The sequence below is a fragment of the Phyllostomus hastatus genome, unplaced genomic scaffold, assembly GCF_019186645.2.
Source record: "Phyllostomus hastatus isolate PE091 unplaced genomic scaffold, TTU_PhHast_1.1 phas_contig_113, whole genome shotgun sequence".
NCBI classification, from domain to species: Eukaryota; Metazoa; Chordata; class Mammalia; order Chiroptera; family Phyllostomidae; genus Phyllostomus; species Phyllostomus hastatus.
The window spans coordinates 4,339,408-4,367,205 of NW_025333530.1; the positions used below are offsets into that span (position 1 = coordinate 4,339,408).

Consider the following 27,798-nt stretch of genomic DNA (forward strand, 5'->3'; position numbering starts at 1 on the left):
CCTTTAATTCGTTATTTTTAGTTGTCATTTTGTCTTCATAATAGCATTTTAAAGCAAATTCAGTACGAGTCTGCTCCAGTTACCTGCAGTATACAGTCAGAGAGGGCAAAAAAAAAAAAAAAAAAAAGGGAAAAAACCTTAGTCCTAGGGAGGTACCCTGCAGCGGATGAAAATCAGAAGTTACGAAATAGTTTCTTCATTTTTGGGTAAATCCCTTTGGCTCCCTGCGCTGAAGTATGGGAAACGAGTCTTACAGTCATAATTCACAGATCGCGGTGCGCGGTGTGCGAGCGGTGGGCGCGCACTCACGCTTCGCCGAGCTAAACCAGGCGCAGGCCAGAGGAGCCCTTTAGTGTAAACGAGTTCTGACGTCACCATAGTAACAGTTAGCAGCGCGGAAGCACCAGTTTAAAGAGCCGCAGCGCTCCCGAAACCACTCAACTCCGCCTTCTTCCTCAAATCGCTCCGCCTCCGTTTCCTCCGCACAGCTCCGCTACGCCCCGAGGTGTGCAAGTCACCAATCCCAAATCCCATTTTCTTTGCCCTCATTGGCGGGTGACCGGGGTTCAAAGCTCGGGGGCGGGCTTCCGGCTTTGCGCGTGCGCTCCTGTTCTTTTCCCCCACGCTGGTTCCGCGTCCTCTACCCAGGCCGGAAGCAACTCGCGTGTGGAGCTGTCTGGGCAGCCCCAGCTTCAGCCTCTACCGCCGCCTCAGCCTCGGTCTCCGCGATGGGCAAAGCTGCCGACTCTCGAGATGCGGGAGCCCGGCTCGATCCAGTTAAGAGCTTCAACCGCTGGAAGAAGAAACACAGCCATAAGCAGAGTAAAAAGAAGCAGTTGAGGAAGCAGCTGAAGAAGCCCGAATGGCAGGTTGAGCGCGAAACTATCAGCCGCCTCCTGCAGAATTACGGGAAGGTGAGGCCGGCCTAGGGAGGGGCGCGGTGCAGCGGCCGATGCACGTGGGGTGGCGAGTGGGATGGCCCGCAGCTAGGCTGTGTGTCGCTGCGGTGCTGAGCTGCGTAGGGGAGGGGGCGGACCGGTCAGTGGGGACAAGGCCAGGGGAGTCAGCTGTAGTCCACTGGACTGGTGAAGGGAGTGGAGTTACCTACAGGTGGTCTGCACGGTACCACATCCCAAGCCTCTGGGAAGTCCTGGCTGCTCTTCTGCTCACCACACTGTTCTTGATAAAATAGTAGAAATGCAATCATACTTAAGGATAGGGAGATTAATGCTGTAATAGTTCTAGTAATGTGCATAATACTAACGACAATAACGGCAATAATGACACCTGCATTTTAAGCCACTTAGCATGTGCTTAACATTATTTAATTTGATCTGAGATACGGGTTTTATTTCTATTTTACAGATGAAAACATTGAGGCTCTGAGAGGATAAGAAACTTGTCCTCCTAAGCTTAGTAGGTGATGTGGAATTGGAACTGAGATCTATGTCTTTGTGATTCCAGAGTCTTCGCTTTTAACCTTTATGCTAGACTTGCGTGCCTCGACTTTATCCATCTTCCTTCCTTTGCCTATCTCATTTTCTCTGTTTGCTTTATATTCCCACCCAAGAATTGACATAGAAAAACTGGACTCCTGGTCCGTTTCTAGAAGGTACCATCCCACCTTATAGCTGCTATTCTTAGATGATCTTTCCAGTAGTTAGTATTTTGATCTCTTGCTCTCTTTCCCCCTCAGGCTCCTTGGGGCAGTCAGTACCTTTATTTTCCTCCCTTGTGCTCCCTATGTCTCTTGACCTTTACCCACCTCACACAGCCTCTCAGTGATTACCCCCTTCTAGTGCAGCATAATCAGGGATTTAACATGTGGAACATTTCTGAAATTAAAGTCATGATGTGTTATGCAGGTATAGCTTTTCTTGAAATTCTTTGATCACCAGTAAGGTTAGATAGAGCTTAGAGTTTGTTTTGGCTTTTGAGTTACGATGATAACAGTCTAATCCGAGATTTTGCTCAGAGTGACTTTGGGCAAGTTAGTGTGTTGGCTTTCCCCTTTTTGTCTTTAAAAGCCATAATAATATTTACCTTTTAAATTGTGCGGAGTTAGTAGGAGCGCATGCAAAGCATTCTGCACAATGCTTGACACATAACTATTGCATGTATTAGCTGCTTCATTATTACTACTGCTGCTATATACATAGCACTTCAAGAATCCACTGTAAAGTAAATTATGAGATTGTACAGTGTCCTGTAGAAGTAACTCCTGCTTGAATGTGGTTGGTAGGTTAATAATAATTTACAGTTTTAATTTGAACATTTCACCTAAAATGTCATATGGTGTGCTTCAGTGTGATGTTGTCATGACCTCAGAATTATATGCTTATGATTTGGTAGTAAAAAAGGGGTGCTATTTGTGCCAGATCCTGTATTTTTGACTCTTCATCAAAAACTGGAATTGTTAGGAGGTACAGTATAGCGTCAGCTTTTCCTTCTTCCCACTCTGTTCTCTGGTATAATCCCAAGGTTTATTCATTTGGACCAATAGCTCCTTCTTTTTGTGTTCTTCCCAGATCTCTTCAGGGTTTGTATCCTTTTATTCTGGCTTTCTTGGATGTATTTACCTGCATCATAGGATATTTTAGCTGCCAAAAGTCCAAAACTGAGTTCATTATCTTTTCTTTCTAAATTCAAAGTTCTGTATATTAGTTCCTTATTGCCACTGTAACAATTTACCACAAACTCAGTGGCTTAAAACAACAGAAATTTCTTCTGTCACTGTTCTGGAAGACAAGTCTGAAACCAGTTTCACTGGGCTGAGATTTCACTGAGTTTCACTGAGTGTGAGCAGGGGTACACTTGCTCTGTAGGCTCTAAGGGACAGTTTCTTGGTTCTTCTAGCTTCTAGGGGCTGTCTGCATTCCTTGGCTTGTGGCTACATCACTCCAATCTCTGCCTCCTTGGACACATTGCCTTCTCCTGTTCTGTGTCAAATGTACTTTTGCCGTTTTTTAATGAGCACACTTCTGGGACCAACCAGATAATTGAGGACAGTCTTTAAATCTCAAGATCATTAATCACATGAGCAAAGTCACTTTTGCCATATAAGGTGGAATTCACGGTTCTAGGGGTTAGGATATGGATGTATTTGGGGACTGTTATTTAGCCTTGCACATCCTAGCCTACCATCTAAGCACACTGCTAAGCTAGAGACCTAGGAGTAATCCTAGAGACTTCCCTTTCACCACTCATATCCCATCAGTCACACTGGTGATCTGTTCTGCTTCTTAAATTTTTCAAATGCTTCTCCATCCCCACTGCTGTGCACTAGTTCAGTTCCCATCGTTTCTTGCCTGGTTATTGCAGTAGCTATTGCTTATAATAAGGGCCAGCAAACTTTCTGTAAAGGACCAGATAGTAAATGATGTCAGCTTTTCAGGTCAGGAGGGTGGACCTTCTCAACTCTGACACTGTAACACAAAAGCTGCCATGTAAATACTAAACAAATGGGTGTACACTAGTTGTGTTCCAGCAAAACTTCAATTACTAAAACAGGTGGCTGATGCGATTTGGCCTTTAGGCCTTATCTCTCTCTAATTGCTGCCCTCCATATTGCTGCCAGAATGATTTTTTCCAAGATGAATATCAGGTCACTTAACTCCTGATCAAAACTTTTCCTTGGCTCACAATTGCTTTCAGGAAAATGGTCAAACAAATTAATGTCAGCATACTCTAGTCCACTGAAAGAGTAAGTTATTTGTGGTCAGGCAGACCTGGTTTAAATCTCAGTTTGAGTATTGACTTAGCAACATTTTGTAATGTTCCCGAGCCTCAATTTCTTCATTCAGCAGAGATTATTAACCACCAAAGGTGCTGTAAGTCTTAAATGAGATAATGTATGTAAAGCAAACAGTCTGTGATAGGCATACCTGAAAGAACAGCTTGAAGTTTTGTGAATTGCTGTGTTCCTTGACATGTCTTTTCCTAGTACTTGATGTTCTCACTGTAGTGAGGACCCCCTTCCTCCACGCTGGGGACACCTACTTGCCCATCAAGATTTAAACTTCTCTTCCTGCCCTCTGCAGGTAGAATTAGGTCTGTTCTGGTTCTGTAGCATTTTGTATATACCTTTATTATAGTATGCATCACCAGGCTGTGATGATTGGCTTCTTTGTTAGCTCTCCCACTAGACCATGAGCCTCTGAAAGTCAGAGACCATTCATGCATTCATCTGTCTTTTCCCCAGAGACTGGTCATACAGTGCCTGTCTTTGAGTAGGTGCTAGGTTGGTGTTTAGATGTTGTTTGGTGCATAGTGACCTTTTCCAGATGGGTTTATTCTAGTTGATAACATTGGTCCCTTCTTTTTGTGTCTTGTTTTAAATTACTAAATTTACTAAGCTTTTTTAATATGTTGACTTACCAGATCTTCAAAACAAACAACCTTATGAGATTGTTTCCATTGTACAGGTGGAGAAACTTCTAGGCCCAATGAAGTTCAATAATTTGTGCAAGGTTAAACAGCAAGTGGAAAAGTTAATGAAAAGCTCTAACCTAGGTACTTTAAATCTGATGCCAGACCTCCAAAGCACTATTCTTATTGTGTTGCAGTGTACAAATGTTTACATCTTTTCAGTCTTTTCACTAAGTTGAAAGATGATTTTTTTCCCTTAGATATTGTTCTGTTTTAGTTTTTCAAATCTTAGAAATATTTTCTTAAGACCTTGTTGAGGAAAAAATGCAGACTGTAATCCAGGGCTAGCAATACTAGAGTACATCAAAGAAGATTCGTTATTCTCTAGGTAACTAAGGGCAGACCTTCACTGTATGGCTCCCAGCATTTATGTATAAGACTTTTTTTTTGGTATAAGACTTATTACAGCACTGTAATACACAGGTGGTGCTCAATATCTTCACTGAGCAATTTGATTTAGAAACATTTTGAAGCAGTTTGACAGGTACTTGTTGAGGTCTAGGAACATGTAGATGAAATAAAACTTGTCTGTGTCCCTAGCAAGGTAGGTGGGATAGCTACATTTTGACAAGTGTTGTAATAAATAATGTACAGTGCTGTGGTATGAGAGGGTGGTATAATTGGGGGGCGGGGGAAGGTTGTGTTATTCTGTACAGCGCCCTCTTTTGGCCAGATGAATTAGAAAAATGTGTTTCTTCTGGGCACCTGTCCTGGTGGTTGTAGCCTCAAGCCTGGCTGATGGAGCTGAATGTGGGTTGGATTTCAGCCCCATACCTCAGCCTTACCAGAGCCCTTTGTGTAGTGTGCAAACTGTCCATTCATTGGTTTGTGGTAGTCATGAGTGGAACTAGTTCTTGAATGATGTATTCTCCAGTAAAAAATATTGGCAAGGACATTCAAGTAGGAGGGAGCAACATGAGGAAATACAAAAAGATGTGAAAATACATGATGTCTTATGAAAGGAGAACTATTCTTTGGAGTGTGGTTTGTGTTCCTGGATTGGCTTCAGATGAGGTTGGAGAAGAGGGTTGGAGGTGGACTGTGATTGGTTTAGGAGGCTGTTGTAGATAGAATAATGGCCTCCTAAGATGTCACCAGAACCCATGAATAAGTTACATGTTATGGGGTAATTAACATTGCTAATCAGTTGACCTTAAAATAGGGTGATTGATCTGGGTTATCTAGGTAGGCCTAATGTAATCAATCACCTAAGGATCCTTAAATGTGAAGGAGGGAGGCAGAAGAGTCAGTGTCAGAGTGCTGTGAAAGGAGAGAGACTTGCCCGTTCATTGCTTTCTGGCTTTGAAGATGGAAAGGGGCCATAAGCAAGGCAAGTGGGCAGCCTCTAGAAAATGGAAAAAGCAAGGAAATGGATTGTCTACTAGAGTCACTAGAAAGAATGTAGCCCTGAAAACACCTTGATTTTAGCTGAGTGAGACTCATTTTGGACTTCTGTCTTCCGTAATTGTAGGTTAATAAATTTATGTTGGTTTAAGCCAACTGTTTATGGTAATTTGGTATAGCAACAATGGGAAATTTATAGAGGCTGTGGTCGGAGGCTGTATCTGGAAGTAGTGAAGTGTTTCAGGGGTGGGGGAGGGGCATTTAGAGAACATATCCAAGCTATAAATGGTCTGGAGGCCAAGAGACTAGGTAGGAGATTCTTGGCAGAGTCTAGGTCTAGGGTCCTCTGACAGGCAGATGCCAAGATGGGATGAAGTGAGTTGGAGAGTTATTGGGGGGGGGGGTTGGATTTCTGAACATGAAGGAAAGGGAACAGAAATAGGAAAGGAAAGGAGAGAGGATGGAAGGAGGAACAGGGAGAGAGTGTCTCAGGTTGCAGAACAGTTCGAAGAAAGCTTCATGTGGTACGAGCCAAAGTTGCCCATTAGAGGAATTTCCTGTCCCTGGAATGGGCCTGTAGCCCTAGTGCTGCTGTGTTCAGTCATTGGGAGCAGGCCCAGGGAGCATGGTGTTTTCAGTGTGGACCTAGGCAGTGATTGCTGGTTTTGTCAGTCTCCTGTCCGCCTCACAGTGGGTGATGAGTTTCTAAGGCCACCACAGAAAGGGTGTGTTCTGGAGTGACTAATGGAGAGGTGGGGACTAAAGCTCTGAGAGATGTTGAGCAACTCTTCACTGTTGCTGAATGACTTAAACTCTCTGTATCTGAGATTGGTTTAAATTTATATCATAATCAGCTGTGCTATATAGACACTGTGCTTTGTAATCCAGGTTTGTATTTTCTTAATCAGAATTTTGGTATAATTTGAAGAAGATTGCTTTTCTTCACTGATTGCAATAGGTGGAACATTCTAGGTTTTTATGCTTTTTTCTCCTGCTTTTGGATGTAAAAGCATTTATTCATTTTTGTGAGAAAGAAGAGAGTTGTAAGAAGTATATAGGCATACCTCAGTGTCTCTGTGTCTCTGACACTGCAGGTTCATTCCAGCCATCACTATAAAGCAAGCTGTAATCTTGTTGCTGGTGGACGGCCTTGCCTTCAATTTGTTAAAAATGCAACATCTGTGAAGCTCAGTAGAGTGAAGCACAATAAAATGAGATGTACCTGTAATAAGAGAGTGGTTAAGTGATAATTCACCGTATTCTTCACTCTTTCTCCTCTGACTTACTCACCAATGTTCGTAGTCTTTAACAGGTACCACCACTGAAACATCCATTCTTTGACTTCAGAAGAATGCTACAGATTTTTGGGGGAATGTGAAGGTTGGAAAGACAAGAGTGATTTTTCTAAGAAAAGCAAGGAATGAAGGGAATGGGAAAGAGAGTGTTATTTTGTTTGTAGGAACCAAAGCTGTCTTCTGTTGTGGTTTCTAAGTATTCTTGGAAATATAATTGAGAGTCTTCTAGAACCGAGTCAGCAAACCTTTTCTGTAAAGGGCCAGTCAATACAGACATATCTTGGTTTATTGCGCTTCACAGGTGTTCCTTTTTTACAAACTGAAGGCAAGATCCTCCGTGAGCAAAAAGACTTCTTCCCTTTATTGCGATGCCCACTCTGTTGTAGTATTCTAGAACTGAACCTGAAGTATCTTTGAGGTATGCCTGAACTAGGTGTGGTCCATACCCTCTCTGTCACAACTACATAGACAATACATAAATGAATGGTTGTAGCTGTGCTCCAGTAAAACCATTTACAGAAATAGGCACCAAATTGGATTGGACCCTTGGGCCATACTCTGCTGACCCTTGTTCTAGAGCATTAGCAAAGTAAAAATGTCCTTTGGTTTTTTTGGTGACTTCTTTGTAAGGCTGTAGTTTATAGATTTACATTGTCATGGCTGAGAGAGTGCTGGAACAGTATTCTTCCAGACTCTCCCTCAAGGTTAATGGACTTTAGAAAGGTGTGCAGTGTTTCATTTGAATAGTCCCTTTGCCTGTATCTCTGAGAGGGATTCAAGAGTGTGTTGCCTGTCCAGCTTCTGTAAGCTTTCCATTCTCTGAAAACAGCTTTTTAGCTGTTAATAGCACATGTGCCAGGGTGGACCATATGTATTGCACCTAATTTTAGTGTCCTTTGGAAGATTATTTTCTAAATGAGATAATTTTCTTCTAATGCTAGTACATTGATTCTGTCTTCTCTCCAATTTTATCTGGAATGATTTGTAGGGGTTTAGGTAATGTTTTAATGTTTGTGATTTCAGCATTGGGGGCCAGAGAGTAATGCTGTGTGGGCTATAGTAAAAATCTTGGGAAAGAAGATGTGTAGAGTATAAAATGAAATACAAGCTGTCATCCCTTACTGCCTGGAGTATAATTTAAATAAATGAACCTTACGAATGCAGCCTTCCCCTTTTGTGAATCATGAATAATTTGGCAGCCGGTTCCCAGATTTGAACAGTAGTTTTGCTTTCAGCATCTGTGGTAAAATAATTCTCCTGAAGAGACAAAATGAAATTCAGAAAATTGGGTTGATGCCAATAAGGAACATCAATAATGCACTTAGATAATGTGAAGTTGAAGGACACAGGGTTACTTACTGTGGCTTCAGAGCGTGACAGAGACATTTCCCTGGTTATTATTAAATAATACCCCTCCTTCAACATATTCCCAAATGCGTAGTTGTCAGGTTGGATTTCGCATGCCACTGACTTATGGTTAAACTTTGAAAGGTTTGTGCTAGCACCATAGATTTTTCCAACTAACTTAAATCTATTCTCCAAAGTGTGTAAATAGAACTATTCTCACCATGGTCTGTGGTTTATAGTCATTTTACCTCTTATTTTTTGAACTGACACTCCTTGAAGGATGGGCTGAAAGTAGATTTTCTTCCTAAAATTGATGTGGTGATGACTGTTTACTGTGTTAACATTTTAGAGGTGCAGGATGTTCAAGGTATTATATATGTATTGAGTGAACGAAGGCTTTTTTTTTTGGTTATTTGAAATTTTTACAAACTTATATTTTGGATAACAACTTCCTCAAGGCATGTTTCCTTTCAAAAAGAATAATGGTTTTCAGTTAGAGTTGATGATTGAATTTAATCCTGTAGTATCAACAGTGAGCTAGGCCAAAAAAAAAAGTTGTTATGAAACAAATGAGTTATGTAGTATGTTATTTTGTCTTATCTGACATAGTCCCCATTTTCTTTTCAGATAAATGTAAATGAAATTACAAGATTTTCAGATTTCCCCTTATCTAAGAAAACATTGAAAGGTAGGTAAACTGTGATCTTGGGACATATTGGATTTTTTGATGCTGGTTTTTGGAGAAGGTTTTTAATGTGCTTTATTTCTTTGATCATGCCATATTTTAATGGGTACACAGTGCCTTCACTTGGTATCAATTATGAATTGGTTTTGAGATAGTTATACCAGCTGGGATGATTTCTCATCTTTCCATTCCTTTGGGGTGACTCTGCCAACGGGGGACAGGTTCCATTCTATTCCAATCTGTGTTGCTGTATGTGCAACACAGAAAGTGGCTCTACCAGCTAAGACAGCATTACCATATTTGTCATGGAAGTCAGGTGTCTGTTTCTGGTGGATCTGCCTTGCCGTTATTTGCTGAATGCTTTGAACTGGGAGATGACTTAGCAGATTATTGGCCAGTGGAAACATTGTGAAGCTGAAGACAGAACTGCAGCAACTGCAGCTGCTGGTTTACTGGAACTTGGTATCTAGTACCCTCAAAAAGAACCTCAATACTTTTTATAAATGGCAAAAGGTTTAGAGAAAGTTCAACCTGAAAAATCTTATTATGGCAAGTAATTTCTAATAACACAAAAGCCTGTAAGAAACAATATTAATTCATTTAAGTTTTACCACTTTGTTATTATCATCCTTTCTGGACTAGTTAAAGAACAGTAGTAAAAAAAACAAGATGCTAGGCCCTCTGTATAATTAAAATGAAACCTAATGATGTTAAAATAAGCTAGAGAACAAACAAAAATGTGACACCTTTTTTATTGGTTTGCTAGTGCCACTGGAACAAAATACCACAGACTGGGTGGTTTAAACAAAGATATTTTTTTCTCTCAGTTTTGTAGGCTGGAAGTCCAAAGATCAGGATCCTGACAGGATTGTTTTCTTCAGAGAGTCAGAGCGGCTTACAGAAGCCCTCTTCCTGGCTTACACATGGCTGCCCTCTTGCTGCCTCTGCATGGGGTTGGCCTTTTGTGCAGTCATATCCCTAGTTTCTCTTTGTCCAAATTTTTTCTTATAAGGACACCAGTCAGAGTGGATTAGGGTCCATCCAAATGATCTATTTTTGACTCAGTCACCTTTTCTTTAATTATTAGTATTATTTATTTTATTTTATTTTTTTTAAAGAGAGAGGAAGGAGTGGGCAGAGCAACATTGATTTGTTGTTCCACTTATTTATGCATTCATTGGTTGATTCTTGTGTATGCCCTGATCAGGGATTGAATTTGCAACCTTGGCATATTAGGATGACATTCTCTAACCAATTGATCTACCTATCCAGGGTCTCAATTGCCTCTTTAAAGGCACTGTCATTGAATACAATCACATTCTAAAGTACTGAGGCATGGGGAGTAAAGGCCTCAACATATAAGGGGGTGGTGCACAGTTCAGCCCATAATTCTACAGGAATTTTTCTAAATTGTCATTCTCCTTCTCTTTACATTTTCAGGTTTGCAAGAAGCCCAGTACCGTTTGGTAACAGAGATACAGAAGCAGACCATTGGGTTGGCTTTGCAAGGTAAAGATGTTCTTGGAGCTGCCAAAACTGGATCTGGCAAGACTTTGGCTTTCCTTGTTCCAGTGAGTAGCTTATTCATATGGGGTCAGATTCTCTACTGTGTGATTTTAAGACATTTGGTGCCTAGATAGAAATACTTAATTATGTCAAGAGTTATTTCATTTTCAATTTCCCTGGCTAGAATGCAAGGTTTATCAGACAGGTATGTTCTTCTTCACCCAGGTCCTAACATAGCACCTTGTACATGTGAACAGTCAATAACTTATTAAATGAATTATTGTGCTTTGACAAAGCAATTATATTCTGTAGATGTGGGCTGTTCCAGGGTGGCAGTTAAAGTGGTTCTGCTCTGCTGTAAGACTGGTGAGGGATACTATTTCTGTGCTCCTCACAAACCTATCAATTACATTTATATTTACCATTTGTTTAGGATAAAATTGAAATATGCTTACGTTGAGAATATTGGGTCACTCCTTGAGAATTTTCTGGGACATCGATATCTGTCCTTTGGAGCACTAAAACAATAGAGCCTCTTAGGAATTTATTTATATTTCAGTTATTCAGTTAGTTTCATAATTTAGTTCCTACAAAATAATTGGCTCAGAAAGAATCACATTTAAGTTTTTGTTTCTAGTATTGCCAAACTGGTTTTCTTTTAAATCCTAATTTTTATAATGATGTCACTCTACAACTGGAAAATTGTCACTGTATAACCACAGTAGCTGCAAAGATGTGAGTTTATTTTAATGTGGTTTCTACTCAGAAAATGATGACACATATTTTTCTGAAATGGTGTGAGGGCTGCACATACTTTTCACTGATTGCTGGTGTCTTCATGGCATGGGTGGAGTTTCTTTTCTCTTCCTTTTATGACTTGGTGGAGGATGCTTCTGGTGGATGGAAGGAAAAACAAAGTAAGCAATTTCTTCTTTCTGATTGGATAATACTTGTGTGTGGTATGCCTTCTCTTTGGAAGGTGCCTTTGATTTGAAGTGGCAAGGTTGATTCAGGAATCAAAAAGCTGTCTTCTCTAAGGACTTGCTGAACATGAATTTGTTTTTCAGGTGTTGGAAGCCTTATATCGTCTGCAGTGGACCTCAACAGATGGGCTGGGAGTTCTGATTATATCACCTACAAGAGAGCTAGCATATCAGACCTTTGAGGTTCTCAGAAAAGTAGGAAAGAATCATGACTTTTCTGCTGGTCTCATCATTGGTGGGAAGGTTTGTCCTTTTGTCTTTGTCCTTATTTCTTTTATTCTATACCTTATGTTGGAGTACTGTGGTAGTTGACTGGAAAGAGTGGGAGATTCATCTTAATAGATAGGCTTGCCCTCTAGATAGGGGGTAGTAACATCCAGATGTAGTCATTGTCATTGAGAGGCTGGTTGTCAGTTTTGTAGGTCCAGAAAGTCCATTTAGTCAGGGTATCTGAATTGATCAAGCTTTGAGACTCATTTACTTTAACCATCCTGTACATCTGTTTGTTAATGTACATGGGGGAAGTTACCATTTCAGTATGCAGACTAATTCCTTTTAATAAGGTACTGTATTTTACGGTGTATAATGCTCACTGTTTTGCCCAAATTTTTGAGGGAAAAATAAGGATATGCATCATACATGAATAATACTATTTTATATCTACATAAATGTTTATAATTCTTTTATTTATGCTTATGCGTTGAAAGTATAATTCTAGAAAGCACTAATGATATCTGTATGTAAAATAATACCCTGAAATACGATAATTGGTTTATTGGTAAATAAATAAAAAATGAATTAAAAAAATAAAATGAAAGATATTTCCCTGAAAGTTAGGGCCAAAATGTGGGTGCAAATTATACACAGGAGTACAGTATACATGGGAACGGTATCTGAGAAGTTGAATAATTCAAAACATAGTTGAGTCAGAAGCAGAAGAAAGGGAGAAAAAAATATTTTAAAAAGGTTTTATTTTATTTATTTTTAGAGAGAGGGGAAGGGAGGGAGAAAAAGAGGGAGAGAAACATCAATGTGTGGTTGTTTTGCATGCCCCAACTGGAGACCTAGCCTGTAACCCAGGCATGTGCCCTAAATTGGGAATCCAACCCATGACCCTTTGGTTTACAGGCTGGTCCTCAATCCACTGAGCCATACCAGCCAGGGCAGGAATATATAGTTTTGAGGAATTTTTATTTTAGGTCATGGTAAAACCAGTGGTTCAACTTCTGCTCTACCTTCTATTATACCTGGAATGTTTGTCTCTGCTAGAGTCTCCCAGTCGATGAAGTACAGTGAGTGGTGTCAGAAAGTCTGTTCATTGCTGCTGAGTCCTGGGAATTATTCTGGTTTTTAAGTTGGTTGTTGCAGTTCGAAGAGGAAATGAAGACTTGGAACATTCATATTTTTCATGGCCTCAAAATCCTGCATATGATTAAGAATCTAGAGGAACTCTGAGCTTTTTAGGTTTTTACTAAGAACTTTTATTTGGCCCAGAAGTTTGGATGTGCTGTAAAAATAGACATTACATACAGTTCTAGAGTACTGTACATTGCTATGATAAAATGCCATATGCAGATGGCTTTTATAGTTTTGCTACACAGGTGCTGCTCAGTGATGTGTCTGTGTAATCAAAAGAAACAACTGTTTTCAGGATCTGAAACATGAAGCTGAGAGGATCAATAACATAAATATACTGGTTTGCACACCGGGTCGGCTTCTTCAACACATGGATGAAACGATATGTTTTCATGCTACTAATCTCCAAATGTTAGGTGAGTCTAATGAATTTCTAATAAAAAAAACTCAAGAGAGAGCCCTCATAAATTGTAATGATAGAAATGTTTTATTCAATAAATATTTTGATGAAACACAACTTGAGAAATAACTTGAAACAATTTTTTGGTATATGGGTTTTAAACCCAGAGAGGACAGCTAGATTTTTTAAAAAAATCAAAATTGGTTGGAAGACTCATATATGAAATAAGATACTTCAGTATGTGATACTAAGATTCTTTTTTATCTTTTAAGGTACCACTGATATTACCTAATGTGCATTCTTAAAAAAAAACATTTATTGATCTCAGAGAGAGAAAGGGGAGGGGGAGAGAGAGACATTGAGTTGTTTTTCCACTTCTCCATTGATTGCTTTTTGTGTGTGCCCTGACTAGGCATCGAATGTACAACCTTGGCACATCAGGTCGATGCTCTAACCAGCTGAGCTACCCAGCCAGGGCTCCTAATGTGTTTTCTTTAAATCAGCTTTTATTTTGGAATCATTCTAGAAAAGTTATTTGTGGAAAAGTTGCAGTGATCATATAGAGTCCCTCTATACCCTTCCCCCAATTTCCTCTAGTGTAACATCTTTATGTAACTGTGGAGCCTTTGTCAAAACTCAGAGATGTACATAATATAAATTGCAGATTTTAGTTGGATTTTACCAGTTTTTCCATTAATGTTCTTTTTCTATTCTAGGATTCAGTCCAAGATACCACACTGCATTTAGCCTAATTTCTATTTTAAATGTAATTCAACTTTCCTTTTTAGTTCTTGATGAAGCAGATAGAATCTTGGATATGGGCTTTGCTGATACAATGAATGCTATTATTGAAAATCTTCCCAAGAAACGTCAGACTTTGCTTTTCTCAGCAACACAAACCAAATCTGTAAAGGACCTTGCACGCCTGAGTTTGAAAAACCCTGAATATGTCTGGGTTCATGAAAAAGCAAAATACAGGTATGCACTATTTTAAACCATATTTGATGCAATCAGAACCAATGTTCTTTCTTTTTAGTTTAAGAATTTGACATTTCAAATTAATACCACTTTTCTAGGAAAGAAAATACCATTTTATGTGTTATTAGATATGCAAAGCATAGTAAATATATTAGTAAAACTTAATTTAAATTCTCTCTGCATTTTTAAATGTGAGAATATACTAATGCAGATTTTCCAAAATGTAGTCTGGGGAGCAAACATTTTTTCATAAGATGTTAACAGGTATTTATTCACCAATAATCCCTCATATAATGGGAATGTATGGGGGAATGCATTCCTCTATAGCAAAATAGCAAATATTGATTTAAAGTCAAGCAGTATTCTTCAAGACTTCTCAGAACCTTTAATATTTTCATAGACATTGTGACTCTCCAAGGCAGTGGGAGATGAATATAGACTCCTGCATTTACCAAAATTATTTAGGTCTGGAGTCATTTTTTATAGCTATATTATGTAGGACTAATGTGCTATAGAACACATTTTTTAAAAAAAAGCATTAATATTTAGCCAAGTACCTTTCTTTGCTTGTTTAAAATGTTCCAGCAAATATTGTTTCATCGTGGTTTCACTAAAAACTGGAGAGTAAGGTATGTGTGTTTATGTGACAGTTAAAAGTATAAAAGGGAGAGCAAGTGTGTGAATGATATGTGTAAATTGGTTTGGGGAATATGCTTTTTTTCCCCCCAACTTCCAGTATTATTTATTTTTCCTAGAATCTAGATACAATTAACTTGTAGCAAGACAGTGCTCAATACTACTTAAGCCTCATTTTAAGTTCTTTAAACTATCTCATCATTTGTAAACGTGAATTCACATTTCAGGAAAAATGGAAACCAGAATTTGACATAACAAATTTACTCAATATTGATGTTAACTACAAAATTTTTATATGAAACATGTGGACTTTAATATAGGAGAATTTGGCCTTTTTAAACTGGCTTACACATAAACAGTTACTTTATCTGTCCTAACCTATTTAGTGTTGCACCAGAGTCCTTCCTGTAGCTTTTACTATGTAAACAGATTCTTCCCCTTAGGATAAAGTGAAAAAGAAAAGTTCCCATGCAGAAAAAAATAAAAACTCTAACAGAATTATCCAATTCTGAATCATCAGCAGATATAAAACCAGAAGTAGGTTATGGGTTACTTTTAAGGTTTTTTTTTTTTTAAGATTTTATTTATTTTTTAGAGAGGGAAGGGAGGGAGATAGAGAGAGAGAGAGAGAGAGAGAGAGAGAGAGAGAGAGAGAGAGAGAGAGAGAGAAACATCAATGTGTGGTTGCTGGGGGTTATGGCCTGCAACTCAGGCATGTACCCTGGCTGGGAATCGAACCTGGTACACGGGTTCCCAGCCCGCGCTCAATCCACTGAGCTACACCAGCCAGGGCACTTTTAAGTTTTTTAACCTAAGTATTATGAAAGAAAGTTGCACTGTTGACCGAAAGAACACACAGGTTTTTCGTTAAACTTTGTTTTAATGGGTCTCAAAATTCTATGACAGATTTCAGTCAAGTTGTTTCCATTAAAAAGTTGATTGCATTGATTCAACTTGCATTCCATTGCATTAATGGAATGGTTGATTCCATTATTGGTTGATTTTGATATCTGGAGTTCTGGCCAAGATGGAGGCATAGGTAGCAACCCTTCATTTCTTCGCACAACCAAAAGGAGGATAACAACCAATAAAATCAATAAACAACCAGAGCACCAGAAAATCAAACTGCATGGAGCTCTGACAACCAAGGAACTGAAGAAAAAACAGCCAGAACAACCAGACTCGTAAGGCAGCAGGCCATGTGGGCTGGGCCAGCTCAGAAAAATCGAGGCGAGGCTGTGTACAGGGAGGGCACGACTGGCTGAAGATGAAGCTGAGCCTCGGAGCCCACTGTGGACTACAATGGGGGTTGCCGCCTTGGGAGAAACTGCCAATCTCACATGAGAGTCTGTTGGAAAGTGCATTAGAGACAACCAGGGGAGCTGCATTGTTCCCTCTCTGGGCCCTCCCCTATAGGCAGTGCTGCAGCGCAGCAAGGAGGGTTGCCCTGTCTAGGTGAAAAACTAAGGCCCCCCCACACCATTACAACTTATCAGGTATGTCAAGACAAGGAAATACGGCCCAAATAAAAGAGCAGAGCAAAACTTCAAAAAAGAAAACTAAGCAATGAGGGCATAGCTAACCTATCTGATGGAGAGTTTAAAGCCCTGGTAATCAGAATGCTCACAGATCCGATTGAGCTTGGTCAAAAAAATGAAAAAAAACAAATGAAAGATACCCAAAATGAAATAAAGCAAAATATTCAGGGAATCCACAGTGACAGGAAGGAAACCAGGGCTCAAAATAACGATTTGGAACAAAAGGAAAAAATAAACATTCAGCCAGAACAGAATGAAGAAACAAGAATTCAAAAAAGTGAAGAGAGATTTACAAACCTCAGGGACAACTTGAAATATTCCAATATCCAAAGTAGGGGTGCCAGAAAGAGAAGAACCAGAGCAAGAAATTGAAAACTTATTTGAACAAATAGTGAAGGAAAACTTCCCCAATCTGGCAAAGGAAGTAGAGTTCTAAGAAGTCCAGAAAGTGCAGACAGTCCTAAAGACATTGCACCCAAAGAGGAACACACCAAGGCACATCATCATTAAGTTACCCAAGATTAAAGATAGGGAAGCTTAAAAGTAGCAAGAGGAAAGGAGAGAGTTACCTACAAAGTAGTGCCCATAAGACTATCATTTGATTTCTCAAAAGAAACCTTGCAGGAAAGAAGGGGCTGGAAAGAAGTATTTGAAGTCATGAAAGGCAAGGACCTACATCCAAGATTATCTAGCAAAGCTATCATTTAGAATGGAAGGGCAGATAAAGTGCTTCCCAGGCAAGTAAAGCTAAAGGAGTTCATCATCACCAAGCCATTATTCTATGAAAGGCTAAAGGGACTTATCTAAGAAATAGAAGAAGATCAAAACTATGAACAGTAAAATGACAACAAACACAACTGTCAACACATGAACCTAAAAGAAAAGAAAAACAATGAAAACAAAAACTAAGCAAACAACTAGAACAGGAACAGAATCAGAGAAATGGACATCAGATGGAGGGATTTCAGTGGGGAAGGGGAAGGGAGGAATGGAGGAGAAAGGTACAGGGAAGAAGAAGCATAATTAATAGGCATAAAATAGATGGGGAGAGAGAAAAAAATGGTATAGGAAACGGTATTCAAAGGACTTACATGTACAATCATGGACATGAACAAAGGTGGGGGAATGTTGGAGGATTGGGGGGCAGGGCGGAGGGGGGATTAAGGGGGAAGAAGTGGGAAAATTGTAATAACATAATCAATAAAAATACTGAAAAGTACTGATTTTAAAAATTAATACTTAAAAACTGCCACATACACAAAAAATCAAAAGGCCCATAAAACATTCTCCTTTCCTTCTGATTGTTTTACAATGCACTGTAATCAGTAACCAGTCCTTTACTATTATACTTAAGTGGCCAATTGAGACAAACAGTTCTGAGACTTTTCTTCTACCATTGATTAAGGCTGGGGTGGCAGGTATTGGGCCTAATACTCAGCCATCTGAGCTTTCTGGGCAGACTTGGTGACTGCCAGCTCCAGCTGCCTTCTTGTCCACTGCTTTGATGACAGCAACAGCAACTGTCTGTCTCATGTCACGAACAGCAAAGTGGCCTAGAGGAGGATAGTCAGAGAAGCTCTCAACACACATGGGCCTTCCAGGAACCACATGGACCATGGCAGCCCTCATCAGATTTCAAAAACTTTGGGCCATCTTCCAGCTTTTTCCCAGAGCAATGATCAATCTTTTTCAGCTCAGCAAATCTGCAAGCAATATGAGCTGCATGACAGCCCAGCACAGGTACATATCCAGCACTGATTTGGCCTGGATGGTTGAGGATAATCACCTGAGCTGTGAAGCCAGCTGCTTCATTGGTGGGTCACTTTTGCTCACCTGTCACATTGCCACGATGAACATCTCTGACAGACATATTCTTGACATTGAAGCCCACATTGTCTCTACCATTATCTCTATCTTGACTTTTCATTTATTGCTATGAAATGGTAGTCTGAAAAGGAATTGATTAAGAACATGAATTGGGTTATCCTCTTGGAAAGTCTTTAAATAGAGGGAAAATGGACATTCAGTCCTACCATGACCTTGACCTAGCTTACAGCAGTCTAGGGTTAGAAAAAGCTTAAGAGGCAAAGATTTTCATTTCCAGGTGATCCTAATGGACAAACTTAGGGGAATCTGAGTACTGGTAGCTCTGGTTATGAAGAACTCTGGAATGAAATAGCAAGAGATACTTGAGGTATAGTTGTCTACTTGGCTTATTATTGAGTAGACATTGGTTTCTGTAAAGTTGTATTGAGATAACTGTTGAAATTCTTGGTACAATTAATTTTAAAATCTAGACTGTAGGTCTTTTGATTTTCTTCTTTGCTCTTGTTGCTATTTGCTTTCTGCCCATTTTCAAAACACATTAGTGTCTTTACCAGACACTAATTTATCAATCATTAAATGGCCTCTGAAATCTTTTGTAATTTATATCAAGTTAATTCTACATATTATCCCTGTTCTCAATTTCTGTAGGTAATAGGTGGTTATTATCTGTAGTTTCTGAAAAAACTAAATGGAAAGATTATTTCATAAATGATTTTCAAAGTGCTGTTACATCATTTGTAAAAAGTTTGGCTTTCAGAAAACATTTTAGAGTGCAGATCTTTAAATGACCCAATTTATAAAACCGCAGGTTATATGATAATGACTATAGTTCTTTGTAATCTCAAAATTTCCAGAAGCTCTATAAAAAGCAGATGCTGTTATGAATTTTTATCTAATGTCATTATTGAATTTTCCACTTTAGCAGCTTAGCAATTTGGTTAATATACCAGGAGAAATTATAGTCAGGAATATAGTCAGGAATATTTTAAGGCTTTATAGAATATTTACTCTTAAATTGTAAAAGATCATAAAAATAAGTTAAACTTTAGATCTTTCTGAAGTTGTATATCATCAGAATATACTAAGAAAGTATACCATTGTCTTTTCTTTATATGTGTATTCTGTACGTATGTGACAAAATGGCTTTTCTATATCTTTTTAAAGAAAATAGTTGTCTTTGGACTGCAGTTGATTTACTGTGTTTTACAGTGAATATACGTTTGATTCTGTGGTGAATTACGAAACATTTTAAATTTGAGATGGATGTTTTGAGCTTATATTGTTGGGTACATACAAATTTAATGTTTCATTTCCTGTTAATTTGAATCACAAATCATTATGAAGTGTTCCTTTTTACCTTTACTAATACTTTGTGCCTTTAAGTCTAGTTTGATATTAGTCTGCCTGTAGCAACTTTCTTTTGCTTAGTATTTGCTTGGTAAATCTTTTCTTTTTCCTTTCTACATTGCATATGCCCTTATTTTAATTTGTCTTTGTAAGAGCATATGGTTCTATTTTTATTTAATCTGGAGGATTGACTTTGCTTACTGGAGGACTGAATTTACTTACATTTAACTTAGTCTATTATTTAAGTCTCTTGACTTATTTTCATGGTGCCTTTATGGTGAAGTATTTTAATTTCACTCATTTTAAGCTCCATAAGCCATTATTATTACTGTTTGAAACATCACTGTTTTTTTAGACTTATCCAAATACTTATTCTTTTCTGGTGTTTTTTATTTCTTGTATTGTGCTCAGAGAATTTCTTTATAGTTAAGGTTTACCAGTGAAAATTCTGTTTTGACTTTTCTGAAAATTATTTTTATTTTTGAAGAATATCTTGGTAGGTTTTTCTATATTCAATTGAAGGATATCTTTCTGTTGTACTCCAACTTCATTTTTATTTTTTAATTTTGTTAAAGGCAGCTGACAGTTCTCTTGTTCCTTTGAAGGTAGTATGTGGTTTTTAAGATTTTCTTATCTTCAGTTCTGAGCAAAATCAAGAATGATGTCTTTGGGCAAGACATGTGGTAAGAACTTTGATCTGGGCTAGCCTGACTTTTAGACTGGGGATATTGTGTTTCTGTTTTACCTTTAGTCCTGTAGTATAGCCCTGACTCAGAGGCCTAGCCCTTCTCGGGGTCTCAACTAAAAGACGGGATTTTACCAGAGCCCTTCACCTTGGCAGGCTCTGAACTTCATGACCCTGTGAGACAGTCAGGATCTCTGTTTAGTTCTGAGCTTTCCTGTTATTTTTGCATGTTTTCACCCATTTTGTCTTGTATGTGCTGAGTTTAGGAGTTGACATACTTTTGGGAAAATTGTATGAAAAATTTCAGATTCAGTTTTTCATGGTTCCGGAAAATTGTATGAAAAATTTCAGATTCAGTTTTTCATGGTTCCGTCTCTAGGATCTTGGACTGACATACTTAGGCCAAAGGCTGCTACTTCATGTCTCATCTGTCTTGAAAATCAACATATGCTTTAGGGAGAAGTAGAGATTGATATGGGGCTTGTACCAGGGTATTTGCATTTTCTCTTCAGCACCTCCTAGCTGTCCTGGTTACTATCCAATGCCTACAGTTTCTTTAAAAAAAATGTATGTATTTATTTATTTATTACTTAGGATATTTTAATTTTTTTTGTTTTTATTTCATTACAGTTACTTCATTTTTCTCCATTTGCCCTCCACTTCCCAGTGTGCCCTGCTCCCACAGTCAGTTCCCACACTGTTGTCCATGTCCATGGATCATTCATACATGTTCCTTGACTAGTCCCTTCCCCTTCTTTCCACTATTATCTTCCCCCTTCTTTGGTTGCTGCCAGTCTGTTCCATGTTTCTGTGCCTCTAGTTCTATTTTGCTTGTCAGTTTATTTTTGTTCATTAAGTTCCTTTTATAGGTGAGATCGTATGGTATTTGTCTTTCACCAACTGGTGTCTTTCACTTAGCATAATATTCTCCAGTTCCATCCATGCTGTTCCAAAAGGTAGGAGCTTCTTTCTTTCTGCTGCATAGTATTCCATTATGTAAATTTATCACAGTTTTTTGATCCACTCCTTTACCGATGGGCACTTAACTATTGGCTATATAGCTATGGGCACTTAGCTATATAGCACTTGGCTATTGTAAATAGTACTGCTGTGAACATTGGGGTGCATAAGTTCTTTTGAATTGGTGTTTCAGGATTCTTAGGGTATATTCCCAGCAGTGGAATTGCTGGGTCAACAACGAGGGCATGAGCATGCAGTGGAATAAAAATAGCCTCTTCAATAAATAGTATTGGTAGAACTGGACTGGCATATGCAAAAAATGAAACTAGACCACCAGCTTACACTATATACCAGAATAAACTCAAAATGGATAAAAGACCTAATATAAGTCATTATACCTTTAAAGTCCTAGAGGAAACATAGGCAAGAATATTTCAGATATCCCATGTAGCAGTATTTTTGCAGATATATCTCCTAGACCAACAGAAATAAAGTAGAAAAATAAACCAATGGGACTACATCAAATTAAAAAGCTTCTGCACAGCTAAAGAAATCATCGTCAAAATGAAAAGGGAACCAACCGAATGGGAGAAATAGTTCCCAGTGATCGGACAAGGGTTTGATTTCCAAAATATGTAAAGAACTCATTTAACTCAAATACCAGGAAGATAATCCAATTAAAAAATAGGAGAAGGACCTAAATAGACACTTCTCCAAGGAGGACATACAGAGGGTCCATGGACAAGTGAAAAGATGCTCAAAGTTACTACCCATCAGAGATGCAAATTAAAACCACAATGCGATGCCAACTCACACTGATCAGAATAGCCATCATAAATAAATCAACAAACAACAAATGCTGGTGAGGTTGTAGAGAAAAGGGAACCCTAGTGCACTTTTGGTGGGAATGCAGACTGGTGCAGCCACTGTGGAAAACAGTATGGAATTTCCTCAAAAAACTAAAAATGGAACTGCCTTTAGTTTTATATTTAATCCAGCTTTCATAGTTAATGGTCTAGACCACAGGTAACAAACACAAGGCCCATGGCAGAATCCAGCCCTCTACCTTGTTTTATCTAGCTGGCACCTTGTTTCTTAGGTGGCAGCGCCAAGCTCTCCCTTAACTGTTAAGGAGTAGTTGTTACATTTATACAGTCCTAAAATTACATTTGGCCCTTTGAACGCAACTGTGAGGCTGATGTGGCCCCTGGTGAAAATGAGTTTGACACCCCTGCTCTAGGCCAAAGGGTTAATCTGATACAAACAGCCCCTCTATGAAAGGAATGATAGCTTTGTAACCTTATAATTTTAGCAGTCCTAATTGATTATTTCATTAGGATTTGCAAAATTGTGGCTTCTGTTATTTCCTGACTGGAGTACTTTTATATCAAAAATTTTTCTCATGCCAAGTACTTGATTATCTGAGGTTCATTTCTTACAAGAAGGTTTGAATACCTGAGTATATGCTTCATTCTCTTAACAGAATTTAGACTAAAGAGTTGCTCCCCTAACTTTTCCAAAGGTGGGCAGTTTTTTAAAAAATTAAAACGAACTTGTAGACTTAATGATATTTACGATAAACTAATTATTTACTGATATTAACTCATACATTTAAATATACTTTATTTTCTGTCCTTCAATAGAAATAATTACTGTATTTTTAATATTCAAGTTTTCTTACACCATCTCAAACTTGGTTAATGGGAATTTCTTTAAGTTACTACCTGAATTCTTTTGACACATCCTGGTAGTTTTGGCTTCCATGCTTTTTGGTGTTCTAAGTTCATCTTATGTTTGCATTCCATATGAAATTCCTTTGGCAGAATATTGTGTTTAGAGACCATAGTCTAGGTCCTAGGGAGATGGTCATTGTGTTCAGGGATTTCAGTGGACAGTTTTTTTTTAAAAGAGAAAACATTTTTTTCTCTTTACAAATCAAATTTAAGATTACAGCCTTTTACTCAGCCTCTTTGATTTTTATGAGGAGAACCCTCCCCAAAACTGGAATTACCTTCTGGAGGAAGGCAGGGCCCTTGTACTACGGGCTTCCCCTGCTAGGTAAGTGTTACAGGGACCCACCTGTATCAGTGTACCACCTGGCATTGTGAGAGGCTGCAATCAGCTTCAGTAAATTTTTTTTAAAGGCCTTTTGCACATATTTGACCATTTTGTGATGGGTGATTTATGAGCACACCTTCCCACACTACACTGATTGTTTGGCAGTTTTTGACCAAAAATGTCACGATCCTTGTGCCCCACCCTCCCTCGTCATGTGATCTTTCCACCAGTGATGTTTTTTGTTTCCCTGGATGAAAACAGTCATCAAAGGGAAATGTTTTGCCAATGTGGAAGAGGTTTGAAACAAAAAACGGTATAAGCACTAAAAAGTATCAAAATTGGTGACTTTGAAAACTGTTTTGAGCAGTGGAGAGAATGTCTCCATAGGTGTGTTGCATCAAATGAAGAATACTTTGAAGGTGACTGAAGTTTAAACATGTAAGAGTAAATAAATACACATTTTTAAATAAATAAACTCAGTTTTTTTAGTCTCTTGTCATATATATATGTATTTTCTTACACCGAACATCTTCATTCCTAATGTCTTTTACTTATTTGTTCCATTTATCAGTATATCTAAAATGTCAGGATAATACCAGTAATGTTGCTAACAACGTGATTATTTAAGAACATTTAAAGATTCCTTTGTATTTCTTTTTTGCCTTAAATATTGTAATAAAAATGTAATAATCCAAATTCCTTTGAAATTCTTTTGTCATTAAGCTACCAACTTGATAACATCTGTAGGCTTATTTGTTTTTTAAATTCAATTTAATTAATTTGGTTCTGTATGTTCCCCTATGAATAATCTAGTTTTAGTTTTTGGTTTGTCATCCTCTTTTAAAGTATAAGCAGACACACAAGGATGCTTGTGTGCATGAAGGTGTGTTTATATTTTATATATCCCAGCCCAGATAATGGTACCAAATACTATGTACAATTCTGCTCTTAACCATATATCGTAGAAGTCACTTTTCAGCAGTATATAGATAGATTCTTCATTCCTTTTTTACACCTGCGTGATACTTAATTGTGTACATATATAGTAGTTTATTCTGCAAGTTCCCTAGTGATGGACATGTGGGTTGATTTTCATTTTCTTGCTTTATAAGTAATGCCATATCTTTTTATATGTTTATCAGTATTTTTTTTGGAACAGAATCCAAAAAAGTAGGCTTATTAGTTCAAAGAGTAAATGTATGTATATCTTTTCAACATTTTATTGTGAGAAATTGCAAACATTTGGCACAATTGAAAGAATTTTACAGTAAACACCTTACACTTAACCTACTACCTTATGTGCCACCTAATGGTAGTAGCATTTGTTTACTATCCATTTACCCAATCTGTCTAAACTGTACATCTACTTATCTCATTTTTGATGTATTTCACGGTAAATTGAAGCCACCTGCACACTTACCCTGGGTATTTCAGTGCACATATCACTTACTCTAGTATTCACTATGTTCAGAGATTTTCTGTCTTGATGTAATTTTCAACTAGAGTGAAATAACAAATTAAGAGTACATTTGCTGAGTTTTGATAAATATATATGTATGACTATGTAACCCACTCTCCTGTTAAGATATGGAAGATTACCATTAGCCTAGCAAGTTCCCTCATGTCCCTTCAGTTGATCCTTGACCCTACCTTTGCAGAGGCAGGCACTGTGTGTGTGTATTTTTGACTGATAATCTTTAAGGGATTTTGAATGTATTTTAGTGATAGGTTGAATTTATTTCCTAAAGGACAATAGATGAAATAGTTAAGTTCTCTTTTGGAGGTGGGGGTGGGGAGAGAGAGAGAGACAGAGAAGGGTAGGCAGGTATTTGAGAGGCATGCAACTGTTAACATTTGTGTTCTGCTTCTGGTCTGGATTTTAAAGTTACCAACATGGCATATTTTTAATGTTTTTCCTGCTTTTATTTCCATAAGTACCCCTGCCACTTTGGAACAGAACTACATAGTTTGTGAGCTTCAGCAAAAAATAAATGTACTGTATTCCTTTTTGAGAAGCCACCTGAAGAAGAAAAGTATTGTATTTTTCTCCAGTTGTAAAGAGGTACTGAGTGTTTATATTTCTTATCACATTATTCATGTTGGCTTGTCCTTTTAATATATCAAATTTCAGTTAGACAAATAGCAGTTTCTTTTCTATTCTAGTAAGTACAATGCTGACATGGTGAGGGGTCTATAGATAAGAGAATCCTGTGTCTTTGTTTTAAAGGAATTCGTGGATGAAACTATAAGCCCCATAAGGAAGAAACCGTCATTTTACTTCTGTATTGTTAGTACCTAATAAAATACTTAGAATGTAATAGCCTTCAAATACTGGTAGAATAAACAGTGGAATGACTAGACTAATTGGAGGTCTTTATAATCTGAGACTTACCTACCTTCCATGAATACTGAACTGAATATGCCATTTATTTTCATACTTCCTTATCTTTGTTCATGGTGATCGTTGGAATGCCCTCCTTGTATCCCATCATCCTAGTTCTGGGAGAGTATTTAACGTCCTTTAAGGCTAGGCTCAAATGGTATATCTGGAAGTCCTTTTTTTTTTCTTTTTTAAAGATTTGATTTCTTTTCAGAGAGAGGGGAAAGGAGGGAGAGAAACATCGACAAGTGAGAGAAACATCTGTTGGTTGCCTCTTACACGCCCCCAGCTGGGGACCTGGCCCACAGCCCACCATGGTCCCTGACCCGGAATGGTTTGTAGGCTGGCACTCAGTCCACTGAGCCCCACCATCCAGGGCTGGAAGTCCTTTTTTGACACTCCCATTCTCCTTGTTAAAATCAACTTTTTCTCCTATCCTTTTGTAGTGTTTATAACTTTATTTAGTTAATAAGCATTTCTTCAACACTAGCCTTGGGCTACAAATAAGGGATTCAGTGATGTATAAGAAAACTAGGCTCCTTCCCTTACATAGAAGGGACAATGATTGATTTTTGTCACTTTTTTACATTCCCTGGTGACATAGTTGTTGGCATGTAGTAGGTTGATTCTAGATTTATAACTTTTGGAATAGCTTAGCGTGATAAATACGAGGCTGTGTTTCCCTCCACCTTATGAGGAAGCTAAGTAGTGGTCTCATTTTACCATGTAAGGAACAACTTTAGATTTTTGTTTAAGGACCTATTTTAGATTTTTAGAATTTTACATCTCCTAAAGAAAGGTTGTTTTGGGTATCTATATATAAGGAAATAAGTTTGAGTTTATAGTTTCTACTCCATAATACTCTACGTTCCATTTTGTCACAGTGGATGAAGTAGCTACGACCAGTTCCTATGCATGGACTCCAGATCCTCTCTCCTGCACAAGGCCTTCATTACTGCAGATATCCAGTGTCCTGTGTTTTCTTGTCTCCTTATTATTGAATATTGCCCATATTAAGAATAAAAAATAATTTTCATATTTCTTTCCAGTTGCTGCCTCTTTTTTCTGCTCCTCTTCACAGCAAACTCTTAATGATTTTTCTGTACTAGCAACATCACTGCCCCATTTCCTTTTCTCTCCTCAGCCCTCTAGAGTCAGCCCTTATTAAGAGATACAGCTTACCAAAGTTAGTGGTCAGTCATTAGTCCTTATCTTATTGGACCTCTCAGAAAGATATTAAACAGTTGGCCATTCTCTCCTTCTTGAAACACTTCTTCAGACCTCTGAGACCACAACTGGCATGTTTTTCCCTTGCCTCTGACTGCTCTGTTAACCCTCCTTGCTGGTTCTCCTTTGCCTGACCATGCAGTTGGAACTACCTAAAATCTCTGTACTTTGCCCTTTTTCCATCTAGACTCTTTCTAAATAACCTCTTCAGGTCCATGGCTTTAAACACTATCCATATTCTGGCAGCTGCCAAATCCACAACTGAAACCCTCACCACTTTCTTGAGCCCCAGACTTGTGTACCTACTTGATTACTAGGTATTTCCAGTTGAAGGTCTAGAGGTCATCTCAAATTTTAACATAGGAAAAACAATTTCAGATTTTCTTTCCCTAAGGTCAGTTCCTCCTCATCTTGGTAAATGATTGAATTTTTAATTCTTTTCCATCTTTATCCATATTTAGACTGTTGGTAACTCACATTGGCTCTACCACTTTTCACAACCCCTCATGTTGCACTTTACTCTGAACCCTGCTTAACTTTCTCTTCCTTCTGGTTGGTCCCTCCATTCCTTTACTTTCTTTCTTACAGTTTTTCCACATTAGAGCAAGAGTGATCTTTGGAAAGTGGAAGCTGAGTACATCACTACCTGCTGCAAACCTTCCTATGACTTTTTTGATACAATTTTGAACTAAAATTTAAACTCCTTACTTAGGCTTTATTCTACAGACATCTTTTACCTCAGCCAATTTTTCAAGAGCAGGAATTCAAGGTCAATCTTGATTTGAGAGCTGCAGATTGTAGAAAGTTTATGTGGATTC

General features: G+C 38.2%; 2 protein-coding genes across 2 annotated transcripts in view; one reads left to right on the forward strand and one right to left on the reverse strand.

Moving 5' to 3' along the window:
- Positions 1-641: 641 nt before the first annotated feature.
- The window catches only part of DDX10 (DEAD-box helicase 10), a 262,363-nt gene continuing 235,206 nt past the window's right edge, over positions 642-27,798 (forward strand). The window contains exons 1-7 of the mRNA XM_045840101.1: positions 642-914; positions 9,042-9,102; positions 10,540-10,670; positions 11,673-11,831; positions 13,240-13,360; positions 14,133-14,322; positions 25,309-25,435. Of these exons, the coding sequence (XP_045696057.1) occupies positions 729-914; positions 9,042-9,102; positions 10,540-10,670; positions 11,673-11,831; positions 13,240-13,360; positions 14,133-14,322; positions 25,309-25,435 (975 nt within the window). The 5' untranslated portion in view covers positions 642-728. The remainder of the gene's footprint in view (positions 915-9,041; positions 9,103-10,539; positions 10,671-11,672; positions 11,832-13,239; positions 13,361-14,132; positions 14,323-25,308; positions 25,436-27,798) is intronic.
- LOC123817363 (cytochrome c oxidase subunit 7B, mitochondrial-like) lies at positions 9,255-9,515 on the reverse strand. Its single transcript, XM_045837033.1, has one exon. It carries the CDS (start codon positions 9,504-9,506, stop codon positions 9,255-9,257), a length of 252 nt encoding a protein of 83 aa, XP_045692989.1. The 5' UTR covers positions 9,507-9,515.